The sequence below is a fragment of the Grampus griseus genome (genome assembly GCF_964374135.1).
Source record: "Grampus griseus genome assembly, chromosome: 9".
NCBI classification, from domain to species: domain Eukaryota; kingdom Metazoa; phylum Chordata; class Mammalia; order Artiodactyla; family Delphinidae; genus Grampus; species Grampus griseus.
In genome coordinates, this window is record NC_139003.1 from 72,386,786 (window position 1) to 72,408,506 (window position 21,721).

Below are 21,721 nucleotides of genomic sequence, written 5' to 3' on the forward strand. Positions count from 1 at the left end.
TGTGATTTTTAACAGACAGTATATATTTGGGAACAAGACAGAATAGAGATGCAATTATGTAAGAAAAGGATCTGGCAAATTCCTCAAGGAAGTTTTTACTGACCCTCCCAGTCTGCCTTTTAGGTGACATCCTCCTCCTATGGTTTGCTGCCATAGCACCTAGCCTGTTCTTTTCACAGCACACTTATTAAGGTTCTGTCATATGTTAGTTTTTGCTATTACTCTAGAAGCTTCACAAGGTAGATAACCTATTCTTAAGACCCTTCACAATGCCATGATTATAGCAGGTATTAAACAATTACCAAATAATTCATGAATGGACAAAGGCCATCCAAATCATTATAACTTCAAATTCCTTAAGAAGTGGAATTTTCTGCTGTGTTCCCAGATGATAATCTTTTCCTCTTTTGACCAAATCTCTGTCCATTCTCTTCCTTCTACTCAAGAAATCTTTTTTTTTTTTTTTTTTTTTTTGCGGTACGCGGGCTTCTCACTCTTGTAGCCTCTCCCGTTGCGGAGCACAGGCTCCGGAAGCGCAGGCCCAGCAGCCATGGCTCACGCGCCCAGCCGCTCCGCGGCATGTGGGATCTTCCCAGACCGGGGCACGAACCTGCGTCCCCTGCATTGGCAGGCGGACTCTCAACCACAGCGCCGCCAGGGAAGCCCAAGAAATCTTTTAATAATACTAACAGTGCTGCCCATGAGAAGGTGAGCAACAGTTATAGTAAAACCCTGGTTACCTACAGTGTATGTGAAATCCATGGTCATTCATAGTTTGATGCTTTCTTTTGAAAACCTTTTAAGGCTGTATTTGTAAACTTTCCTATCTTAGTAAGTACATCATTCAGACTTTGAGATTTGAGAAAAGCCTCACAGTTATCATTCAATCAATAAATCAGAAGGTATTGTTTGAACACCTACTCAGTACATTTGGCATTGTACTAGTTGCTATGGGGACAGAGGAGATGTAAGATATCATGCAGGTGGGATAGCTGAGCTTGGGAACTGTGTGAGTACGTAAAACAAGATAGTGATGTGGGGCCGAGATGGGTGGTCTGGGTCATTAGTGTTGCAGGGCTTTTGACTTCTCCGGAATTGGACAGGATATAGGTCAAGTGTGTCCTGATGCCGAGACAGAACCTCAAAGTACCTTCTAAATATTAATTTTAAATTTTCCTATGCTTCAGCAGAGAATTAAAGTGCAGAGCCTTGATTAACTGAAGGTTTCAACTACTTAGGTTTTACTATACATATGGTTCACCTTTTTAGGTACAATGTATTCCTAGAAACCATCATAAAATGCATCAACATAAAGCAAATCCAGGTTGTGTATCCCTTACCCTAAAGGTATATGTGATTACTTGCATTGTCTTTAGCTATTAGCAGAAAACTGTTAAATGAGTGTATAAAAACAGGAAGAACAGAAATATAAGGATTAATTTATCGAATGAGTAGACTAGGGATATCAAAGTGGCAAAATTCAGAGATAACGTGTCAAAAAAAGAAAGTGTTATGAGTGCTGGGGAGCAGTGCAGAATGGCCAGAGAGAATAAGTGCAGTAACAGGACAAAGCTTCCCCAAGGGGAGGCATCCTGAGCTGAATTCCAGAGTTGACTGAGAGAAGGGGACACAATTGGGAGAAAGTTAACTGAATGATGCAGAAGTAAACACATCAACTCAGAGGGAGAAGGGATTGGGGGAGAGGGCACACACGGGACATTTTGGTCAATGCAGAGGAGACATGCATTCATCTTCTCATTAAACAAATATGTAGTGAGTCTCTATAATGTGCCAGATATTGCTCTAAGTCCTGAAAATAGAGCAGTGGACAAAATAGATAGAAATATCTGCCCACATGTAGTTTATATCCTAATGGGAGGAGCCAGACCATTGACAAAATAAATAGAATGTCCAGCGTGCTAGAGGGTGCTATTTGTCTAGCACCTTCTGTAGTGAAAACAAACGCAGCTGGGGAATAAGCAGCAGTGCTCACACCTTCCTCTCTAGCACTCCTCACTCCCCATCTGAGTCTGTTTTTCTCTACAGAAAGTGCTAGACATATAGCACCTTCTAGAATGCTAGACCTTCTATTTATTTTGTCTATGGTCTGCCTCCTCCCATCAGAATGTGATATCTGAGCCAAGTCCTGGAGGGAAATATGAAAGGATAGCATCTGCCTCAGTGATACGTCACTTGAAAGGAAGAGACTGGCACTTAAACGTGAATTATAATCTAATAGGTTCTATAATTTAAACTAAAATCTAATAAGTGCTAATCATTTAACAAATAATTTTTCAACAATGACTGTGTGGAAAGCATAGTTCAAGATGTATAAGAAACATTAGGAAACAAAAGGACAAAAATCCTTGTCCTCATGAGTCTTATTATTTTGGGGGAAGAGGAAACAAAATAAAAAGTAAACATGGTTATACATAATTACATAGTATGTTAGAAAGTGCTAAGTGCTATGGAAAATAGTAGACCAGGATTAGGGGGATAGGTGGGAGTTGCCATTTTAAATGGATTAGACAGGCTAGACATCATTAAGAAAGGGGATGTCTGAGCCAAGTCTTAAGGGCAGTGAGAGTTAGCCTTGTGGATACTTGGTGGAGGGGATCAGAAAAAAAAGAGAGGCTATCAAGGGATGTAAGAGATGTGACATAGATGGGAAGATGGAAGGAGTGGAGGTGGCAGATTGTTGGTGTCAGGATCCTGGAAGTGAGTGAGATTGAAAGACAGGAGGTAGTGGTCAGAGAGGGTAATATGGGAAATATTGGGATTGTAGAGGGGTTGCAATTACTGGTAATTACAAGGTCTAAAGCTATGACCGTGGCTTAAGCAAGTAGCTAAATCAGAGTGGAGGACAAAATAACTGGAGAAGAGAATGAGGAAGTGGGGCATCTAGGTATTGCAAAGATGTTCTGCATATATACTGAAATTGCCATGAACTGAAATAGTAGTAGTATTGGAGAGTGTGATAAGCAATAAGTCAAAATTCTCTAGAAATGAGAAGGTATCACCCTGGCGTCAGTAAATGCCCGTAGTAATTCAGGGTTTTGAGTGATGTAATCTGAGTTAAGAGTGTCAAAACTGGGAGAAGTGAGAGTGCCCTGGAAGTGGCAATAAGAACTAAGGAGGGCCGCTATCTGCCTCTAGGCCCAGTGTCATGAGGGTCATGGGAGAAACAGCCATTACTCATGAGGTCAGCAAAGGAAGCGAACCTCAGGGGTGATTCAGTTTTCATTAGAGCAAGGAGTGGGAAAATTCATAGAAGAGACCGATATACAGGGAATTCTTCTGGAAATGGGCTAACAATTTTGGAGAGCACAAGAAGAGGGTTTCTGGAGTTGTAAAAGAGCGCAGATGAGGGGAGAAGAGAGATTGTGTACAGCCTAATAGGGATTAGAGGGGCATTTGCAAGTCTTAGACTCCTTGAAGCGACTGAGGTGAACACGGATAAGTCAGATTAGTCTTTGTGAACTCAAGGTAGATAGTGGTGATAAAGCTGTGAGTGGCAAGAGGAAGGTGGATGTTCTGGGGCTTGTTCTTGATTCTATGGAAGGAAGAGAAACGGTCTGAGGAAGCCTGACTTTGTACTGGTGTGAGGATGCTCACGCTACTCAATCTCCTACTGAGCGGGAGATGGACATTTTTTTTGAATGCCTTGGGCTACCTCCTCAGACAATGAGCTGGAGCTGATTATCCGAGACAACGCTTTGGAAGTGAAAGGGTTTATTGAAGACTTTCCAAACTATCTAACCTCATCTCCTCCCTGGGGGAATTTGCTTCTTGCTAAGTATATTTACAAACGTAATATGTAAATTATACCCACACTTGCATAATCTGCAACTAACTGAATAAACAAATAAAACACAACTAAATAAAATACATACAAATAACTATAATTTAATGAAGAATGTAAGAATCACAATGCAAATTCTGTAAGGACTCAAAAGTAGCGAGATAAGCCACACCTGAAAGGAACAGGAAGGAACTGATGGCAGAGATGTAAAAGTAAGATAAGTGTCTTAACTGGATGCTGAAGAACTGGAAGGACTGTAATAGAGGGAAATGCCCAGGATGACTCTTCAGGCAGAGAGAGGAGGCATACATACTGGCCATGACTAGGGCATCAGGGGAGAAGTGAAAGTGAGAGCCATTGAGTTAGATATAGGTGAATTTGTTTGAACTTGACTACTCAGCTGGTGGGAAATCATTGAAGGCTTTTTATCTGATTGTTCAGTAGGGTAGGCAATAATGTATACAGTCAACCCTCCATATCCAGGGGTGTCACATCCCTGGATTCAACCAACCACAGATTGAAAACATTCAGAAAAAAAATTCCAGAAAGTTCCAAAAACAAAACTTGAATTTGCCATATGCTGGCAACTATTTCCATAATATTTACACTGTATTTACAAATATTTACATAGCATTAACATGAAGATTTAAAGTATATGAGAGGATGCGCATAGCTTATATGCAAATACTATGCCATTTTATATTACATAAGGGACTTGAGCATCCGTGGATTTTGGTATGGGGCGGAAGGTCCTGGAACCAACCCCCTGGAGAAACTGAGGAACATCTGTATAAAGTATTTCAGTGGTAGATGCCCAAGGTAAAAGACTGAGAAAATTGTTAACAGTAAAGCAAATGATAAATGAGAGTCTAAACTAGGTTGAAGTCCAATAAGGGAAAGATGAATGCTAAAGATACTGAGGTAAAAGCAAGAAGTATTGGTGACTAACACGTTGCTGGGATTATGGCAGAGGGAGGAGTCAATGTTGACCATAAAGATTTAAAGCAGAATAACTAGGAAAATACTGTAATTAACAGAAATAGGTCAGTCAAGTCAGGAAGAGCTACTGATAGATGGGAAGATGATTTTTATTTGAGACTTGCAGCTTTTGAAGTTCCAGTAGGAACCTACGTGGAATGTCCAGAAGACTGTTGAAAATTCAAGACAGAAACTTGAGTGAGAATTTGGAACTGCAGATACTAAGTTGATGGTCATGTGCAAGCAGATGAGACTTAAAGTCATGTTAGTTCATGAAGCCATCAAGGTATAGAGTTTAGAGAGATGTAAAAACAGCCAGACATAAAAAGAGAATTAGTTGTGGGAATGGGAGAAGTGATAGTGTCCACTCACTGTTAAAAGGCAGAGCACATTTAAACATTACTAAATACTAGCTGCTAGATATAATTAGGAAATTATTGTTTGCCTTTGAGTGAGGAATTCACTAGACAGATAGAGGAAATGATCTTGGCAAGTACGAAACTCTTCTTCCTCTGAAAAGAGAACAAAGACAAATTCGACTTAAAAAAAAAGTAATTTAGATATTCTAGGTAATATAAAGGTAAGGTTGGGTCATATCTTAAGTATGAGGACTTGGCAGAAGCGTTTGGGGATCTGAAGAGAAAGAATTAGAATAGTGAATGTGAGAAACTATGATGGAAAGTCAACAAGAGATGAATCAACAAGGTCTAGGGGTTAGGTGAAATGAGAAAGAAATTTGGAAGAAACAGTGCCCCACAAAGGCAGCTTCAGATGCTAAGGTATAACCTGTTGCTTGGGATGCATAAACACTACTTCTGTTTATTTTCAACTTCATGTTTAGAATTCTTGGCTCAGGAGCCTGCCTTCTGTCCCATCCTCTGGCTCCTCTTGAATTTGTCCTTTATCCTACTTTTGGTCTTTGGGTCTAATAACTCTCTCATGGTTTCATGATCCATTGGCCCCAATAGCTCATGAGAATTCCCTGCTGCAGGCCCCAGGGATTCCCAACAACTCTGTCTAAGGTGGAGGTAGTGAGATGTGGGGTGATTTGGGTGATTTTATGGAATTGGGTAAGCTGAAAATCATGAGCAAGATAATACTTTGTAAAATGTAGAAAAATGTCTGGTGATGATAACAAAGATTGGGAGGAGCATATTAGATACGAGCTGTGAACTTTGAAAGAATAGAAGTTGACACGTTTTGGGAGGCAGAGACTGGGGGAATGGGGGGAGAAGCCTACAAACAGCTAGTGAGAGCAAGAGGATTAAAGCATTGGTTGAAGATTTACCCAAAGAATGATAAACTCTAATAAAGCTGAGTTTTGATGAAGTGGAAGCAACAGCTGGACCATTTGGGGAAATATGGAGACTATGGAACAAGAATTTCATAGGACAATATGGACTATAGATTAGTTTGTGTTATAGTATCAATATAAAATGTCCTAAATTCACCAACTCTTGGTGGTTTTATAAGAGAATATCCTTGTCCTTGGAAAGTACACCTTGAAGATTATGAGGTAAAGTACTGATCATTGATATATGTATGTAGCAAGAAGTACCTAGTCAAATTCCAGCCAATGGAAGTAAACTGGGCAATTAGTTGAAATAGTTTAGGTAATTTAAATGTTATAGAATATTAAATTTCATTCCTATAAGGTAGAGTAAGGTGAAAATTTTAAAATTATAATTCAGAATTTCCTTTTCCTGAGTCCAAAAGTAAAATGAATTTTGTAAGAGACACTGAAGTATTTAGAATCATCTTTGGCTTGAAGATTGAAGTGATTTTATTATAGAGAATGGACTATAAAATATATTATTAATGTGTACTTCAAACTATATTAGTATTAGTGCTAATATTAATACTAATTACTAAGATACTTAATCTTACACTTGGTATTAGTACACACTCCTTTCAATTTTTCATGCTGCTGAAGCCTTGCAAGGAATTCCAAGTAGAATATAAAAAATAATTTTTTAACCTGAAAAAAATTTTTATCATCTCACAGCTGAGCTCAATCTGTTTGAAGGAGCATTACAATAATTTACCCCTCGATCTGAATAGGTTATATAAACCAGGTAAATATAGTATAGGGATAAATGACTTTAGTTAACCACAAATTGATCTGTAAGTCAAAAGATTTATATAATGTGTCATTGGCATACTTTTTAAAAACCACATAAAGTAATTTAATATTTTTATATATATTCTCAAGAAAGGAATATATTTCCCCACTGTGCTCTGATTGTCCTTTATCTAACGAATAATATTCTATCAAAGTTAATTTACAATGCTAATCTTAAATAAACTTTATTGATAAATATTATATCAATAAATCAACCTTACTGATAAAATTTACATCATTTAAAGCGTCAAATGAACAGTTTTTGACAGATGTATAGACCTGCGAAACTAACACTACAAACAACATACAGAACACTTTCATCCCAGCAAAAGTTTGTTTGTACTTCTTTGCTGACAAGGTTAAAACATAAAACAATGAATGATTCCGCATTACAGACAACTGATGAGTAATTGATATATATAACATATAGGGTTGTGGATGACCTTTAAAAACACATCTTTCATATTATAAATTACATCTTAAAATGTCCGCATAAACTAACAGGACTGTACATGCTATAAAGCAAAAGTTTTCCACCAATCGTCATTTTAACTCATACTCTACTTTTTAAAGTGTTTTCACAACACAGTAGATGAATACAGCATATAAAGAGCAGGAGCATTTTCCCTACCTCATCAGCAAGGAAGCAAAACCTCAGCAAAGTTAAATTATGAAGCCAAGGTCTGAGAATAGGCAGTTAGGACAAGAACAAGTTGCTTGCTTCCCTGTTCCAGATTTGGCTTCCAGGGCAGAACTGGAAATTCACAAATGGAAACTGCAACTGCAAACACCATTTCAAGTGCTTCTGCCTAATTAGCATGCAGCCCAGAACTGTCCCCTGGCAAGATATTGGGGAAACACAGTAGTAAAAGGAGAAGCTCTCTCCCTTGCTGAAAAAGTGCCAACCAATCTGATTCAGGCACTTGGTAAGACATTCAAGCTGGGGCTTTGGTGTTAAAACTCAAAGTTTCCTTGTGCTTAGAAATAAAGTGAATTTTGAAAAGGGCACTGAAGTACTTAGGGAAGTCTTTGGCACTGAGGACAGAAAATAATCCTACTGGGGAGAATCTAACATCCTCATCTCTAGAGTGGGACTGATGATAGGAAAGTAATGACATACTACTAGTATGAAAGAATTGTCTTCAGCTACACGGAAATTATTATTGAGTCATCACTTAAGAATTAATAATAGTACTAATTAACAAGGGTTTTAGGTTTTAAATCATACTTCGGTATAATTGTCTTTCTTTATGTTTTTCTCTGTTCTATACAGGACAATGTTTAAGAGAAGAGGCTTTGTAGTCAGAATTGGGTTCACACTTGGTCTCTGTGCTTACTAGCTCTCTGACTTTGAGATGAGACTTTGCCTGAGTTTTAGTTAGTTCCTCATCTTTAAAATGGGCTTAGTAGTGCTTTCCTCATAGGACTTTTATAAATTTTCAGTGAGGTAATACATATAAAGTGCTTGGGACAGGGCCCAAATGAGAGTAATCACTTAATAAATATTTGGGGTTTTTTCCCTAATTTTATCCTATCATATATATAGGTTTGATTTTCAAGTGGCAGAGTCAACTATAGATACCTTTTTGGTCTTTGAAGTGTAATTACAGGAAAACCAAATGCTGAATTAACTAAAATTCACTTTGAGTTTTAATTTATTTTTTTACTTAGAATAAAATTCTTTACAATATAGGGTGTTTCCCTGCTGCTCTAATCAAGTGCACACCTGCAACGTGACTTCAAGATTAAAAGATACAATGAAAAAAATGTATTCCTACTATCCTGGGGCATTTGGGTTTTGACATGAATAGCACTATGATTTTTTTTTTAGGGGGGAGAAAGGAAATTCATACATGCCAAGAGTTGGAGAGGAAAATAGGAAGAGCCCCTAGAACTCTAGTGTGTTAGATTAAAAAACATTATTTAGAGGAACAGAGTGGGAAACCGGTGAATATTTTGGCTTTTATAAAAAGGGAGTGTGCCTCATAAACAGGACAGTTGGAATGTATGGAAAAGTTCCAGTTAAAACAAGACACAAAGCACATGACTAATATTGCTTTTCCAAGTTAGACAAATGCAGCTTTAACCAGAATTTGCCTCAGAGGGGCCTCTGGAGCCCTCCTTGAATCTTGAGATTTTGATCCTTTTTCAAGTTCCAAGTCTGAAGTAGGAAAGCAATATTGAGAGATGCTGTGTTTTTGCCCCTCACCTTTCTTCCTGAGTTTCCCTCGCTTTGTCACAAATTCCCACCAGGTGAGTGAATGTCAGAAGACAAACTGATATGCACAGGCAAAGGAGTAAATGCAAAACTTGATTCGAGCCTCTTCTTGTTGAACTATCTTGTTGAATACCTGCTTGGCCCACCAAAAGAAAATTCACTGTTAGGAAATAATATGAACTGCAAAGTCCTTTTCAAATGCAAATGACAAGTACTCTTTATACTCTTTTGTCTCCTTCCCATTTCAAAGAAGATATAACCTAAAAAACAATCAAACAAATTTCAGCCAGATTTCTGCATTTTACCTATCTTTCAAACCTGACGGTTTGTCCTTAATGTGAAGAGATTCCCTCATCAATAATAACTCATGGGAGCTTCCCTGGTGGCGCAGTGGTTAAGAATCCACCTGCTAATGCAGGGGACACAGGTTCGAGCCCTGGTCTGGGAAGGTCCCACATGCCGCGGAGCAACTAAGCGCGTGCGCCACAACTACTGAGCCTGCGCTCTAGAGCCCGGGAGCCACAACTACTGAGCCCACGTGCCACAACTACTGAAGTCTGAGCGCCTAGAGCCCCTTCTCTGCAACAAGAGAAGCCACCGCAGTGAGAAGCCTGTGCGCCACGAGGAAGCCCACTCGCCACAACTGGAGAGAGCCTGCGTGCAGTAAAGAAGACCCAATGCAGCCAAAAATAAATAAAATAAATTTTTTTAAAAAAGAAATAATAGCTGAGAACTTCTCAACCTGAAGAGAGAACTGGATATGCAAATACATGAAGCTTATAGATCACACTATAAAAAATAATAATAATAATAACTCATGGTATTTTATTTCTCCTTGTACATTTTCTATCACCTGAGCACGGATTGCCTTGTGTATTGTTTTTATTTCTTGTTCTACACACCAAACTACTGTGCATTTAGGGTAACCTGAGGCCTCAGCTTGCCTGAGGAGTTTCAGTTTACACCTGTTTCACCAGTGTAATTAATAGTTCCCCCTTTCAAGTTAAAATTGTTCTGGTATAGAGCATAAATTACACAATCACCGAAGATGGCCTGCAATCAGAACTTTTTCAAAGCAAAGTTGGTTAAAATGTGTGTAAATGAGTCACAATAAAAGTTTCTGATATGATCCCTCCAGACTAGCCTTCTTGATGTGGCCCATTTCAACACAAATGAGTGTCATCAGTGGCTTCACAATGGTTCTTCTTGTAAATTCCATCATGAACTAGAGTTTTGATTTATGCCATCCCAGCGTACTTTAAATACTGACTCATGTTGGGATTGCCCCAAACAGGGCAGGGCAGACTAATGGAATGTGAAGCATTGCCCTGACATTTCTTAACCTGCCCAGTGTTGAAAGTGGCTTTATTTTCCCCGTTTGTGCTCCAAAAATCTTTATGCTAGCATAAAACCCTATTGTACTCACATGATTTTCTGCTATATAACAAGGGAGGTTGAAATTTGTCCCTGAAACGAGGATTACATGTAATAAAAGTCTAATACACCTGGTTAATAAGAAGAAAAGATACTAATGCTATTTCCTAACATTGGCATTATAAGGAAGTTCCTCTCAGTAAGAAGGTACTCAACCTCATAGGGGGATAAAACATTTGCTGAAATGGAATCTGATTTAGATCTCAACAATAAGAAAAAAAAAAGTGAATTTGGTAGTTTTGCATCTGATAAATATAAAATGAAATAGCATTCAAAAGTGCTATTTCAATTCAGTATCATTCTATCACATATTCAGAGTTCTTTAGAAAGAAACTAGCCTTGCTTTAAAATAAATCAGCGGCACTGTACAATATCAGAAGACCAAATGTAAGGAAAAGAAACTTGTCACTAGAGAGTGGCATGGACATATATACACTACCAAACGTAAAATAGATAGCTAGTGGGAAGCAGCTGCATAGCACAGGGAGATCAGCTCGGTGCTTTGTGACCACCTAGAGGGGTGGGATAGGGAGGGTGGGAGGGAGGGAGACGCAAGAGGAAAGAGATATGGGAACATATGTATATGTATAACTGATTCACTTTGTTATAAAGCAGAAACTAACACACCAAGCAATTATACTCCAATAAAGATGTTAAAAAAAAAAGAAATTTGTCACTATAGGTATATTTGGTTTTTTTCACATTTGGAAACATCAAGATGAGGTCATCCAGATGTGAAACATTAAGTAAACATAGTTATATTGCCTTCTGCAATAAATAGGTTTCGGTAAGAAAGATTATTTTAAAATGCATATTCAGGAGCTAGAAAGACCTGAGAAATTAAATTGACAAATCAAACTCAACTTAGAATATCAATTAATCATCCCACATTAATTGAGTGTGTACCAGGTGCTAGGCTCAGACACTGAGAAAAGAAAGAAAATACATGTAAGCACTTGTTTTCTAGGAACTGACAGTCTAGTAGTCTTACTTTTCAAAAGAATAGCAAAACATGAAAAAACACAGTCTCTTTAGGGTGGATGATCTGTTTCATATAAAGTAATGTTATACTTAACATTTCTAAAAAAGCAGTTATATTAATTCTGCTCAAGTCTTTCTCTTATTAATTTTTTTTTCATTTTTTCATTGAGATATAGTTGACATACAATATTGTAAGTTACTGGTGTACAACAGAGTGATTTACAATTTTTAAAGGTTATATTCCTTTTATAGTTATTGTAAAATACTGGTATATTCCCTGTGTTGTACAATATATCTTTCTAGCTTTTTTTTTAATACATAATAGTTTGTAACTCTTAATCCTCTACCTATATCTTGCCCCTCCCCCCTTCTCTCTCCCCACTGGTAACTAATAGTTTGTTCTCTATATCTCTGAGTCTGTTTCCTTTCTGTTATATTCGCTAGTTTGTTTTATTTTATATATTCCACATATAAGTAACATCATACAGTATTTGTCTTTCTCTGACTTATTTCACTTAGTATAATACCCTCCAAGTCCATCCATGTTGTTGCAAATGGCAAAATTTCATTCTTTTTCATGGATGAGTAATATTCCATTGTGTGTGTGTGTGTGTGTGTGTGTGTGTGTGTGTGTGTGTGTGTGTGTGTATACCACATCTTCTATATCCATTCATCTATTGACGGACACTTATGTTCCTTCCATATCTTGGCAACTGTAAATAATGCTGCTATGAACATCTCATTAATTTATATTTTGAATCTCAGATGAAAAACTGTCTGAGGCATTGTGTTCATCTGCTAGTAAGAGGGCCTTTAAAAATAGTGGCTTAAGTAAGATTGGGGTGAATTTTCCTCTTAATGTCAGAAACAGTTCTGAGAGACAACCCAGAAAGGGGGCAGGAACTCCACAGTGATGAGCGGCCTGGGCTTCTTTACTTTTGCCATCTTTACTATTGGCTTCTATGAAAAAGGTTACCTCAAGTATGAAGATTGCTGCTGCTGTTTGAGACATCACATCCATGTTCCAGGCAGGAAGAAGCAGGACAAGCATAAGACAAAAGGGGCCTTCCAGCTGAATCAGCCCTCTTTTTGAAGAACTTTGACAGAAGCCCCATTCAGCAATTTCTGCCTCCTCATCCTAGTCATCACAACTAGTCATATGACCATGTAAGTGAGGCTGGAAAGTGTGATGTTCCAGTTCTTCTCAATGCCATCTTCAGCAAAACTAAGATACTCTTAGTAAAGAACAGGCAGGCAAATAGCAATCTCTGCCTGCTACTCTAATTATTTATCACTCTCTGGGGTAGATCATTTTAGTAGATGTTGCTGGCACCCCATCTGGAATCCTTTTATAGGTTGGCACACCATCCCCAGCTACTGTGAATTCTGGCTGTTAATGGCTCACAAATGCCACCTTCTCAGAATTGGCTTCCACCAAAGCAAACTACATGGCTCAAAGATATCTGGGACTTTAACCTACCCTGACCCCACCCTATGCCCTCCAGGCTGCCTGCAGCCAATGACTGACTGGTATGAGGGTATAAATGTTAGACCACCCTTGCCTCAAGGTGGGATAACTCCATGGTGTCAATTGGGTATGACTTCTGGGTTGGATCAGACTGAGATCAGACTTGGACTGCACCAACATCTTTGCTGAGCACCTTGTCCTGACCTTCTCATCTCACTTCCCTTCTCAAAAATCACTTGCCAAGAATCTCTCTCAGGTTCTTCCTCTGAGGATCTAAGACAATTATTTTTTCTTAGAATCCCCTCACCCTTTTTCCTGAGCCACTATATAAGAATTGAACATTATCATACCACCACCTTTTCTCCAAATACATCTTTAGACTATCAAACCTAATCACTGGAAATACTAACAGGGAGACAAGAAAGAAAGAAAGCCAAGGTGTTTTTCACTAAACATAAATGTAGGTGTATGTTTCTTCAAGTGCAAGTAGAGGCAAAATTATTTAGACAAAATGGTTTTCCCATAAAGGTACTCATTTTCATTTATATGGGCTGAATGCTTATTTGCTACAAGTTCAAAAGAAATTAAGCAGTATGTTAGAGGTAGAGGAGAAAAATTTGCCAATCTAGGCTAGATGCTGCTGCTGGAGAATAGTATTTTCTGAATTATAGTTTAGTAACAAACTACAAATATTAAAGTGAATTTTTTCAACTAATTCTATATGAGCACACTTGAAATATGCACTTGTTGCATAAAAATTATTTTAGTAGTTGAAGTTTTGCCACATAAGTATTATTATAATTATTTTAATTATATCTGCTTCTTTGTCTATTTCAAAAGTAAAATTATGTTTCATGTATCCTGAATACTAATTAAAAGAGGAAATGAAGAACACATAAATGAACAATTCAATTTTGTATTATTTATGTGAACTCCAAGGAAAAAACTAGAAGAAAAAAGAGAAATACCAATAGTTGTATTATTTCTTTGCTCTCCCTGTTTTGAGATACTGCCTCAGGCACTAACTTCCTTGTAATACATTTCTTTTTTTTTTAATATAATATTAGTTACTATTATTAGTTCTTGTTACCTAGATAAAATTTTTTAAACATTTTTATTGGAGTATAATTGCTTTACAATGGTGTGTTAGTTTCTGCTCTATAACAAAGTAAATCAGTTATACATATACATATGTTCCTATATCTCTTCCCTCTTGCATCTCCCTCCCTCTCACTCTCCCTATCCCACGCCTCTAGGTGGTCACAAAGCACCGAGTTGATCTCCCTGTGCTATGCGGCTGCTTCCCACTAGTTATCTATTTGACGTTTGGTAGTGTATATATGGCCATGCCACTCTCTCACTTTGTCACAGCTTACTCTTCCCCCTCCCCATATCCTCAAGTCCATTCTCTAGTAGGTCTGTGTCTTTACTCCCGTCTTACCCCTAGGTTCTTCATGACCTTTTTTTTTTTTCTTACATTCCATATATATGTGTTAGCATACGGTATTTGTTTTTCTCTTTCTGACTTACTTCACTCTGTATGACAGACTCTAGGTCCATCTACCTCACTACAAATATCTCAATTTCATTTCTTTTTATGGCTGAGTAATATTCCATTGTATATATGGGCCACATCTTTATCCATTCATCTGATGATGGACACTTAGGTTGTTTCCATGTCCTGGCTATTGTAAATAGGGCAGCAATGAACATTTTGGTACATGACTCTTTTTGAATTATGGTTTTCTCAGGGTATATGCCCAGTAGTGGGATTGCTGGGTCATATGGTAGTTCTATTTGTAGTTTTTTAAGGAACCTCCATACTGTTCTCCATAGTGGCTGTATCAATTCACATTCCCACCAACAGTGCAAGAGTGTGTTCCCTTTTCTCCACACCCTCTCCAGCATTTATTGTTTCTAGATTTTTTGATGATGGCCATTCTGACCGGTGTGAGATGATACCGCATTGTAGTTTTGATTTGCATTTCTCTAATGATTAATGATGTTGAGCATTCTTTCATGTGTTTGTTGGCAGTCTGTATATCTTCTTTGGAGAAATGTCTACTTAGGTCTTCTGCCCATTTTTGGATTGGGTTGTTTGTTTTTTTGTTATTGAGCTGCATGAGCTGCTTGTAAATCTTGGAGATTAATCCTTTGTCAGTTGCTTCATTTGCAAATATTTTCTCCCATTCTGAGTGTTGTCTTTTGGTCTTGTTTATGGTTTCCTTTGCTGTGCAAAAGCTTTTAAGTTTCATTAGGTCCCATTTGTTTATTTTTGTTTTTATTTCCATTTATCTAGGAGGTGGGTCAAAAAGGATCTTGCTGTGATTTAGAGTCTTCTGTGTATGTTTTCCTCTATGAGTTTGATAGTGTCTGGCCTTACATTTAGGTCTTTAATCCATTTTGAGTTTATTTTTATGTATGGTGTTAGGGAGTGTTCTAATTTCATACTTTTACATGTACCTGTCCAGTTTTCCCAGCACCACTTATTGAAGAGGCTGTCTTTTCTCCACTGTATATTCTTGCCTCCTTTATCAAAGATAAGGTGACCATATGTGCGTGGGTTTATCTCTGGGCAGGTGGACTTTGGGAGCAAGATATATTATTTTTTCCCCTTTCCCTCTTTTTGTGAGTGTGTATGTGTATGCTTCTGTGTGAGATTTTGTCTGTATAGCTTTGCTTTCACCATTTGTCCTAGGGTTCTGTCTGTCTGGTTTTTTGTTACTTTAAAAAAATTTTTTTTCTTAATTATTTTTTATTTTAATAACTTTATTTTATTTTATCCTCTTTCTCTCTATTTTTTCTCCCTTTTATTCTGAGCCATGTGGATGAAAGGCTCTTGGTGCTCCAGCCAGGCATGAGGGCTGTGCCTCTGAGGTGGGAGAGCCAAGTTCAGGACACTGGTCCACAAGAGACCTCCCAGCTCCACATAATATCAAACGGCAAACACCTCCCAGACATCTCCATCTCAACACCAAGACCCAGCTTCACTCAACGACCAGCAAGCTACAGTGCTGGACACCCTATGCCAAACAACTAGCAAGACAGGAACACAACCCCACCCATTAGCAGAGAGGCTGCCTAAAATCATAATAAGGCCACAGACACCCCAAAACACACCACCAGATGTGATCCTGCCCACCAGAGAGACAAGATCCAGCCTCATCCACCAGAACACAGGCACTAGTCCCCTCTACCAGGAAGCCTATACAACCCACTGAACCAACCTTGTAATACATTTCTAAGCTCTTGCACGTTTCCCTACTCAGATCCATCTTTTCCAAAGAGCTTCCCATGCTTCCACCTTTTCTCCCTTGCCCCTTTACTTAATCGCTATTGAAATTTAACTGTGACTTTGGTTCTGTTTCCTGTGCCTGATTTTCAAAGAAGGAGACCTAAACCACCTCCTCCCTCCCTATATTTTTGTAGGGGCCTTTACGAAACAGTTCCTCAGTCAAAACTTGGAATAAGTAGATAATTACAAGTGATTAAAACACGAATCTATTTCTTTAACTTTTATATCAAATGGTAACACATTAAATGTCGTGTATGCAAGAACTTTCAGTAATCAGGTAATGTATTTTGAAGATATCTGTAACATTTACATGACTATGATATACACCTAGAACAAGGAAACCCTGAAGTTATACTCCAAACTTTATTCTACATATACTCAGTTTGCCTGGTTTTGACTGTTATCAAAGTAGAATACATATCCATTATAACAGTGTTTATTTTGTTTTTTTTTAAAGGAAGCAATTTTACATAATTATACAAGTTTAATTTAATTAGTATAGTAAATGCAATTAGGAAGAGGATGCTGTCTGGAAAAAATGCATTTCTGCGTTTTTTACAAATCATTCTGTCTAGGAGTAACAGGAGGATCTAGGATGATTGATTCTAAATACCACGGACGATAATCTTTATCAGTTTTCGGTTCATTCTTCCAGATAACTATGGACATCCTTTAAATTTTGTTGAAATTTTGTGGTGTAGACTTTAGACCATAAAAACATTAGAAATGTTTCCTAGAACTTTCACTTGATCTGATCACATGACTTATGGAAAGCTCCCAAGCTAAACGTTGAAATTTCTACGGTCTTTAGGTTATTTTTTCCTGGTCCATTTTCTTCTTCCTTTCACTTCTGTAGATTAAACACCCTCAAAATAATATTAATAAACATATCATCTAAACAGGATCATTTTTCTTGTAGTTAAATAGACTGAGAAATGTCAGCCTTGGAACCAGGGAAGTATTAACAGAACCAAAGTCTCTGTGTCCCTTGGTCATCATCCTTAGGTGTCTGAAGTTTGAGAACAGAGGTTGGCACTAGAACTTTTAAAAGAAAACAGAAAGCAAAATTCAGAGAGAACAGGGCTTCCCTGGTGGCGCAGTGGTTAAGAATCCGCCTTCCAATGCAGGGGACACGGGTTCGAGCCCTGGTCAGGAAAGTTCCCACATGCCGCGGAGCAACTAATCCCATGCACCACAACTACTGAGCCTGCGCTCTAGAGCCCACGTGACACAACTACTGAGCCCGCATGCCACAACTACTGAAGCCCATGTGCTTAGAGCCCGTGCTCCACAACAAGAGAAACAGCTGCAATGAGAAGCCCGTGCACTGCAACGAAGAGTAGCCCCCGCTCAACGCAACTAAAGAAAGCACACACGCAGCAACGAAGACCCAACACAGCTGAAAATCAATTAATTAATTAATTTAAAAAAAAGATTCAGAGAGAACAGATTTTTGCTTATAAATTCATTATTTACTACATGTGCTATAGACGTAGGAGCCTGACTTGAACTTGAACCAGGTTAACTTAAGACAGAGTCAGACAACCATTTGAAACAAAGACCAAAGTCATAGAATCTGCAGCTTCCCTTCTAGGAGACTGCTGTCTTTTGCCACAGCAAAAGTCCTACCTATTCAGTGAAAGGCTTGCTCAACTCTGATCTGAAATAGACTTAATTCCATTTTCCAGCTGGGTCAAGCTTAAGAGTTGGTAAAGGTCAAGTTAGGTCTGCAAATGTGCTTGACTTCTAGACCTAAACTGATTTGCTTTCTGAGAACGAAACTAAAAAGGTCACTCCTCTTCTGAATACTTTAGGAATAAGCAGGTTTTACAGTTTTGGAGGATAAGCCAGATGGAAGATTTTTAGGTTATGGAGTCTTCATAGTTGGTGACCACACTATAGTAAAGAGAGCCCAAACCTTAGTTTTTTTAGTCCTTGGAATTCTAGGCCAGTGAAGAAAATTCTAGCCCAGTGCAGTGCATCTAGATCAGGGAAGATGTTTTGGATGGTGTATTTTAAAACCTGATGTAAAGCCAAGGACAAAGGATGAAGGGGACAGAAGAGATGGATAATAGAACAATGAGATGTTAAGGAAGAATGCTTTTAGCTTAACTCATTGGTACCTGGGGAAATACAGGGAAGAGTGCTCACTACCACCCCAGTTATTTCAGTTTTCAAAATACATTTTGGTCTAGAATTGCACATACTTCCCAATATCCCAATGCACCTCTCTGCTATGTTTACTTCTCTGTATTCCTCTCTCTCTCTTCACTGCCAACACCCATCCCATGCCACCTCCAGGTCAGAACCGTTTTAAGCCTGTCTTCAAGAATGTTGGGGCAAGTTGAGAGAGAAGGAAAAGAGAAACCAATTAGATGGGGATAGCTAGAGATTTTGTAGACTCTATCCCCTTTCAAACTCCGATGTACATGTGTGATTGGGCACACACACAGTCTTCTTTCATGCCTATTACATTTTTTAAAAAGAGATGAACACAAATGAGAAGAAACAAAATGAGAGGGCAAAGAGACATACTAGGTATCACTGCCTCTGGGGAGCCATCTGTAAACATGCCCTCTTCTCTGACCCCTGCCCTTCCCTCTAAGTAGAGTGAGAAGATCCTCACCATATTCCCATAGTGCATTGGTGATATTTTGTTATGCTTATCACCCTGTATTTTATTGTTTTCTTATACAGTTTTCACCTCACCTGGACTGTGAACTACTTAAAGCCAGGATGTCTATGTTATTTACTGTGAGCGTGTGAGATGGGTAGAATGCTGTGATTTCCCATGTCCTTGGGACATTTCATTGTAAAGGATGGAGTATGGGAAGCATGTGATTGTTCCACTAAAACCTCATGATAAAATAATTTATGACTCTCTCTTTATTATATTTTATGTGTTTAAGTCTGTAATATGAGCCTCTTTTTAATGATCTAAGTAGTAGCTAGAAGGATAAAGGTAAATAGTATCCAGGCACAACTATGTTATTAACACATAACAGACAAGTGTGGGTAGCTATGGAAAAGTGAATTGGTCATAATCTTAAAGTGGTCCAGTCAGAGAAACTAAATTAGGTTAACTAAAACAACCCATTCATTTTAACCACTTTACTTCTAAAATACTGAATCATTGCCATTTTGTCTGGTTCTGATATCCTTCATGCCAAAATAATCAATATTAATGCAGTCAGAATTACCAAGCGAACTACTGTGTATGTCCATCAAGAATGTTTCTCAGAAACTTCATTCACTGTGACTCAATATGGATTTACATGTTGAGATTGAGGTCTGTATATGATTATTTTTACAGAAATATTCTAGATCCAAAAACACCTCATTGGTTCAGATAATATGAACTACAGTGAAACTTTAGCACACGAAAATATTTGGAGGATCCTCTGCCATTGCAACAGAGTTTCAAACGAAACCCCAAAACCTAAAGTCATATTTTTATCACCTTCTTTTCCCTAATTTTATAAAACCAGATGATAGCTATCCAGAAAATACGGTACATATTAATTGCAGTGATCAGGTTAACAATTCCCAAAGAAATTATATATTTTTGATGTCATATACTTAAAACTATGGGTCAGCTTATGTCAGTTTTCAAAATACATTTTGGTCTAGAATTGCACATACTTCCCAATATCAGAGTAAACCGTAATGCCTCATTTTATCCTCCATTACAGAAGACAATAGATGTGCATCTTCGAATGCAGTGTCCTGCACCAAGTGCCTTGCGCTGGGTCCGGAATGTGGATGGTGTGCTCAAGAGGTGTGCCTTTTTCTTTCTTTCCTTTTTTGCTCTTTTCTCTTCTCCTTAAAGTTGACCTTCTTTCTAGCATGATTTCACTGACCTAATATTCTGTGCCTTGAAGATGCATCAGGAAAAAGAAAGATACTGCTGAGCATCAGGAAAATTTTCTTTGGTTTCATGCTTGGAAACAGCATATCTGGCTGAATATAAGTATAACCTTTTTATTAGGAAAATTATGGTAATTTTGAAATGAAGTGCAAACCATTTTATGTTTTCCATCTGTTCTATAGAGAGAGTTGGCAAACACGGATAGTAACTTTTGATAGGTCAGTAGGCTTTGTGCGAAATTCTTGCTGCAGCTTGGGGCATTAGGTTATATATCCAAGTTGGATCGTTGTCTTGTGCTTGCTTATTAAAGAAAAGCAAGCTAATTTATTGTTCCATCTCATTTGTTTTTATTTGAAATACTTGGAGATAAGTGATTTGCTCCATTTCATAACACTGTACATCAGTTCACTGGCTACTTATGCAAAATGGGATGCTTTTCTTTGACATGCGACCCTATTCATGCAATATTGTGTACATTAAATTCTGTTACATGGAGAATAACCAGAAAATGTTTATTCTTCAAAATTTATGTTTTTATAGTCAAATAAAGAGAAACATGTCCTAATAACAAACTTTATAGTAAAACGATTATAATGTGTTCCTTCCTTCTTGGCTCTAAACTTGTATTGAGTTTTTTCGTTTGTTGGTAATCTTCAATCAAAACTACCTTATATAATAAGTTTCAATGAGGAAGCCAACTGCTAATTTGGTTTTTTTTTTTATGAGATTACCTAGGTAACTTTACAATTATTTATGTAGTTCCTGAGAATTGAAACAAACAGACCTTTAATGGCCTTTTGCTTGACATGAAGAGAAATCTCTAGCTTTTGCAGCCTCTGATTTAGATGAAAAAACTGTATCTACCATTAGCTTTCCAATCTCTCCTGTTATTACTTGTCCTTTTATACATCCCCCAAGAGGAAACAGAAATATGAAAAGTAGCAAAGGATGATGGACATTACTTTCTTCTATGCAACAAGTCAGGAAAAAGGCAGGGGAGGGGATCATGAAACAGTAGCCATGTCTTCCGGAAGTAAGCAGCCCTCCTACTGACAGCCCAAAGGCTTCCTGGACATACTCTGGGCTTTATCGGTCAGAAAATCAGATGTCACTCAAAACTAGGCAGTGCTTTGCCAGAACCCATGGAGCCAGGCAATGTCATAGAGAGGACAATTCCACAGTTTCCAGGACCAATCTCATTCCCTCCTATGATCCAAATGACCAGACAGAATTCACTCTTTTCTCTGAGCCTCCCTTTCCGCATCTCTATAATCTTGAGTTTGAAGTTTACTTCCAGTTTTTCCTTGTCAGGTATGTTTAACATTTGTTGATATGTTGATATTTCATGACCCTCACCCAACACTCCGTTTTAGACCTCTACTGCATGACCAAGGAAGATCATTAGAGTTGTGAAGACTGTGCCAACTTAACTTCAGCTCCTGAGAACTTTAGTGACTATAGTTTAGAGGGATTTTCAAAAGATGGTTCAGAAACCCAGTTACCAGCTAAATGCAACACGCCAGCCATATAGAATGTCAGTTTCCAGAGAGCACCC

The 21,721-nt window shown here is 38.0% G+C and overlaps 1 protein-coding gene across 1 annotated transcript in view; it reads left to right on the forward strand.

Moving 5' to 3' along the window:
• ITGB8 (integrin subunit beta 8) overlaps positions 1-21,721 on the forward strand; it is a gene marked incomplete at both ends in the record, with an annotated part of 90,319 nt that overhangs the window by 16,097 nt on the left and 52,501 nt on the right. The window contains one exon of the mRNA XM_082661875.1: positions 19,991-20,076. Within this exon, the coding sequence (XP_082518001.1) occupies positions 19,991-20,076 (86 nt within the window). The remainder of the gene's footprint in view (positions 1-19,990; positions 20,077-21,721) is intronic.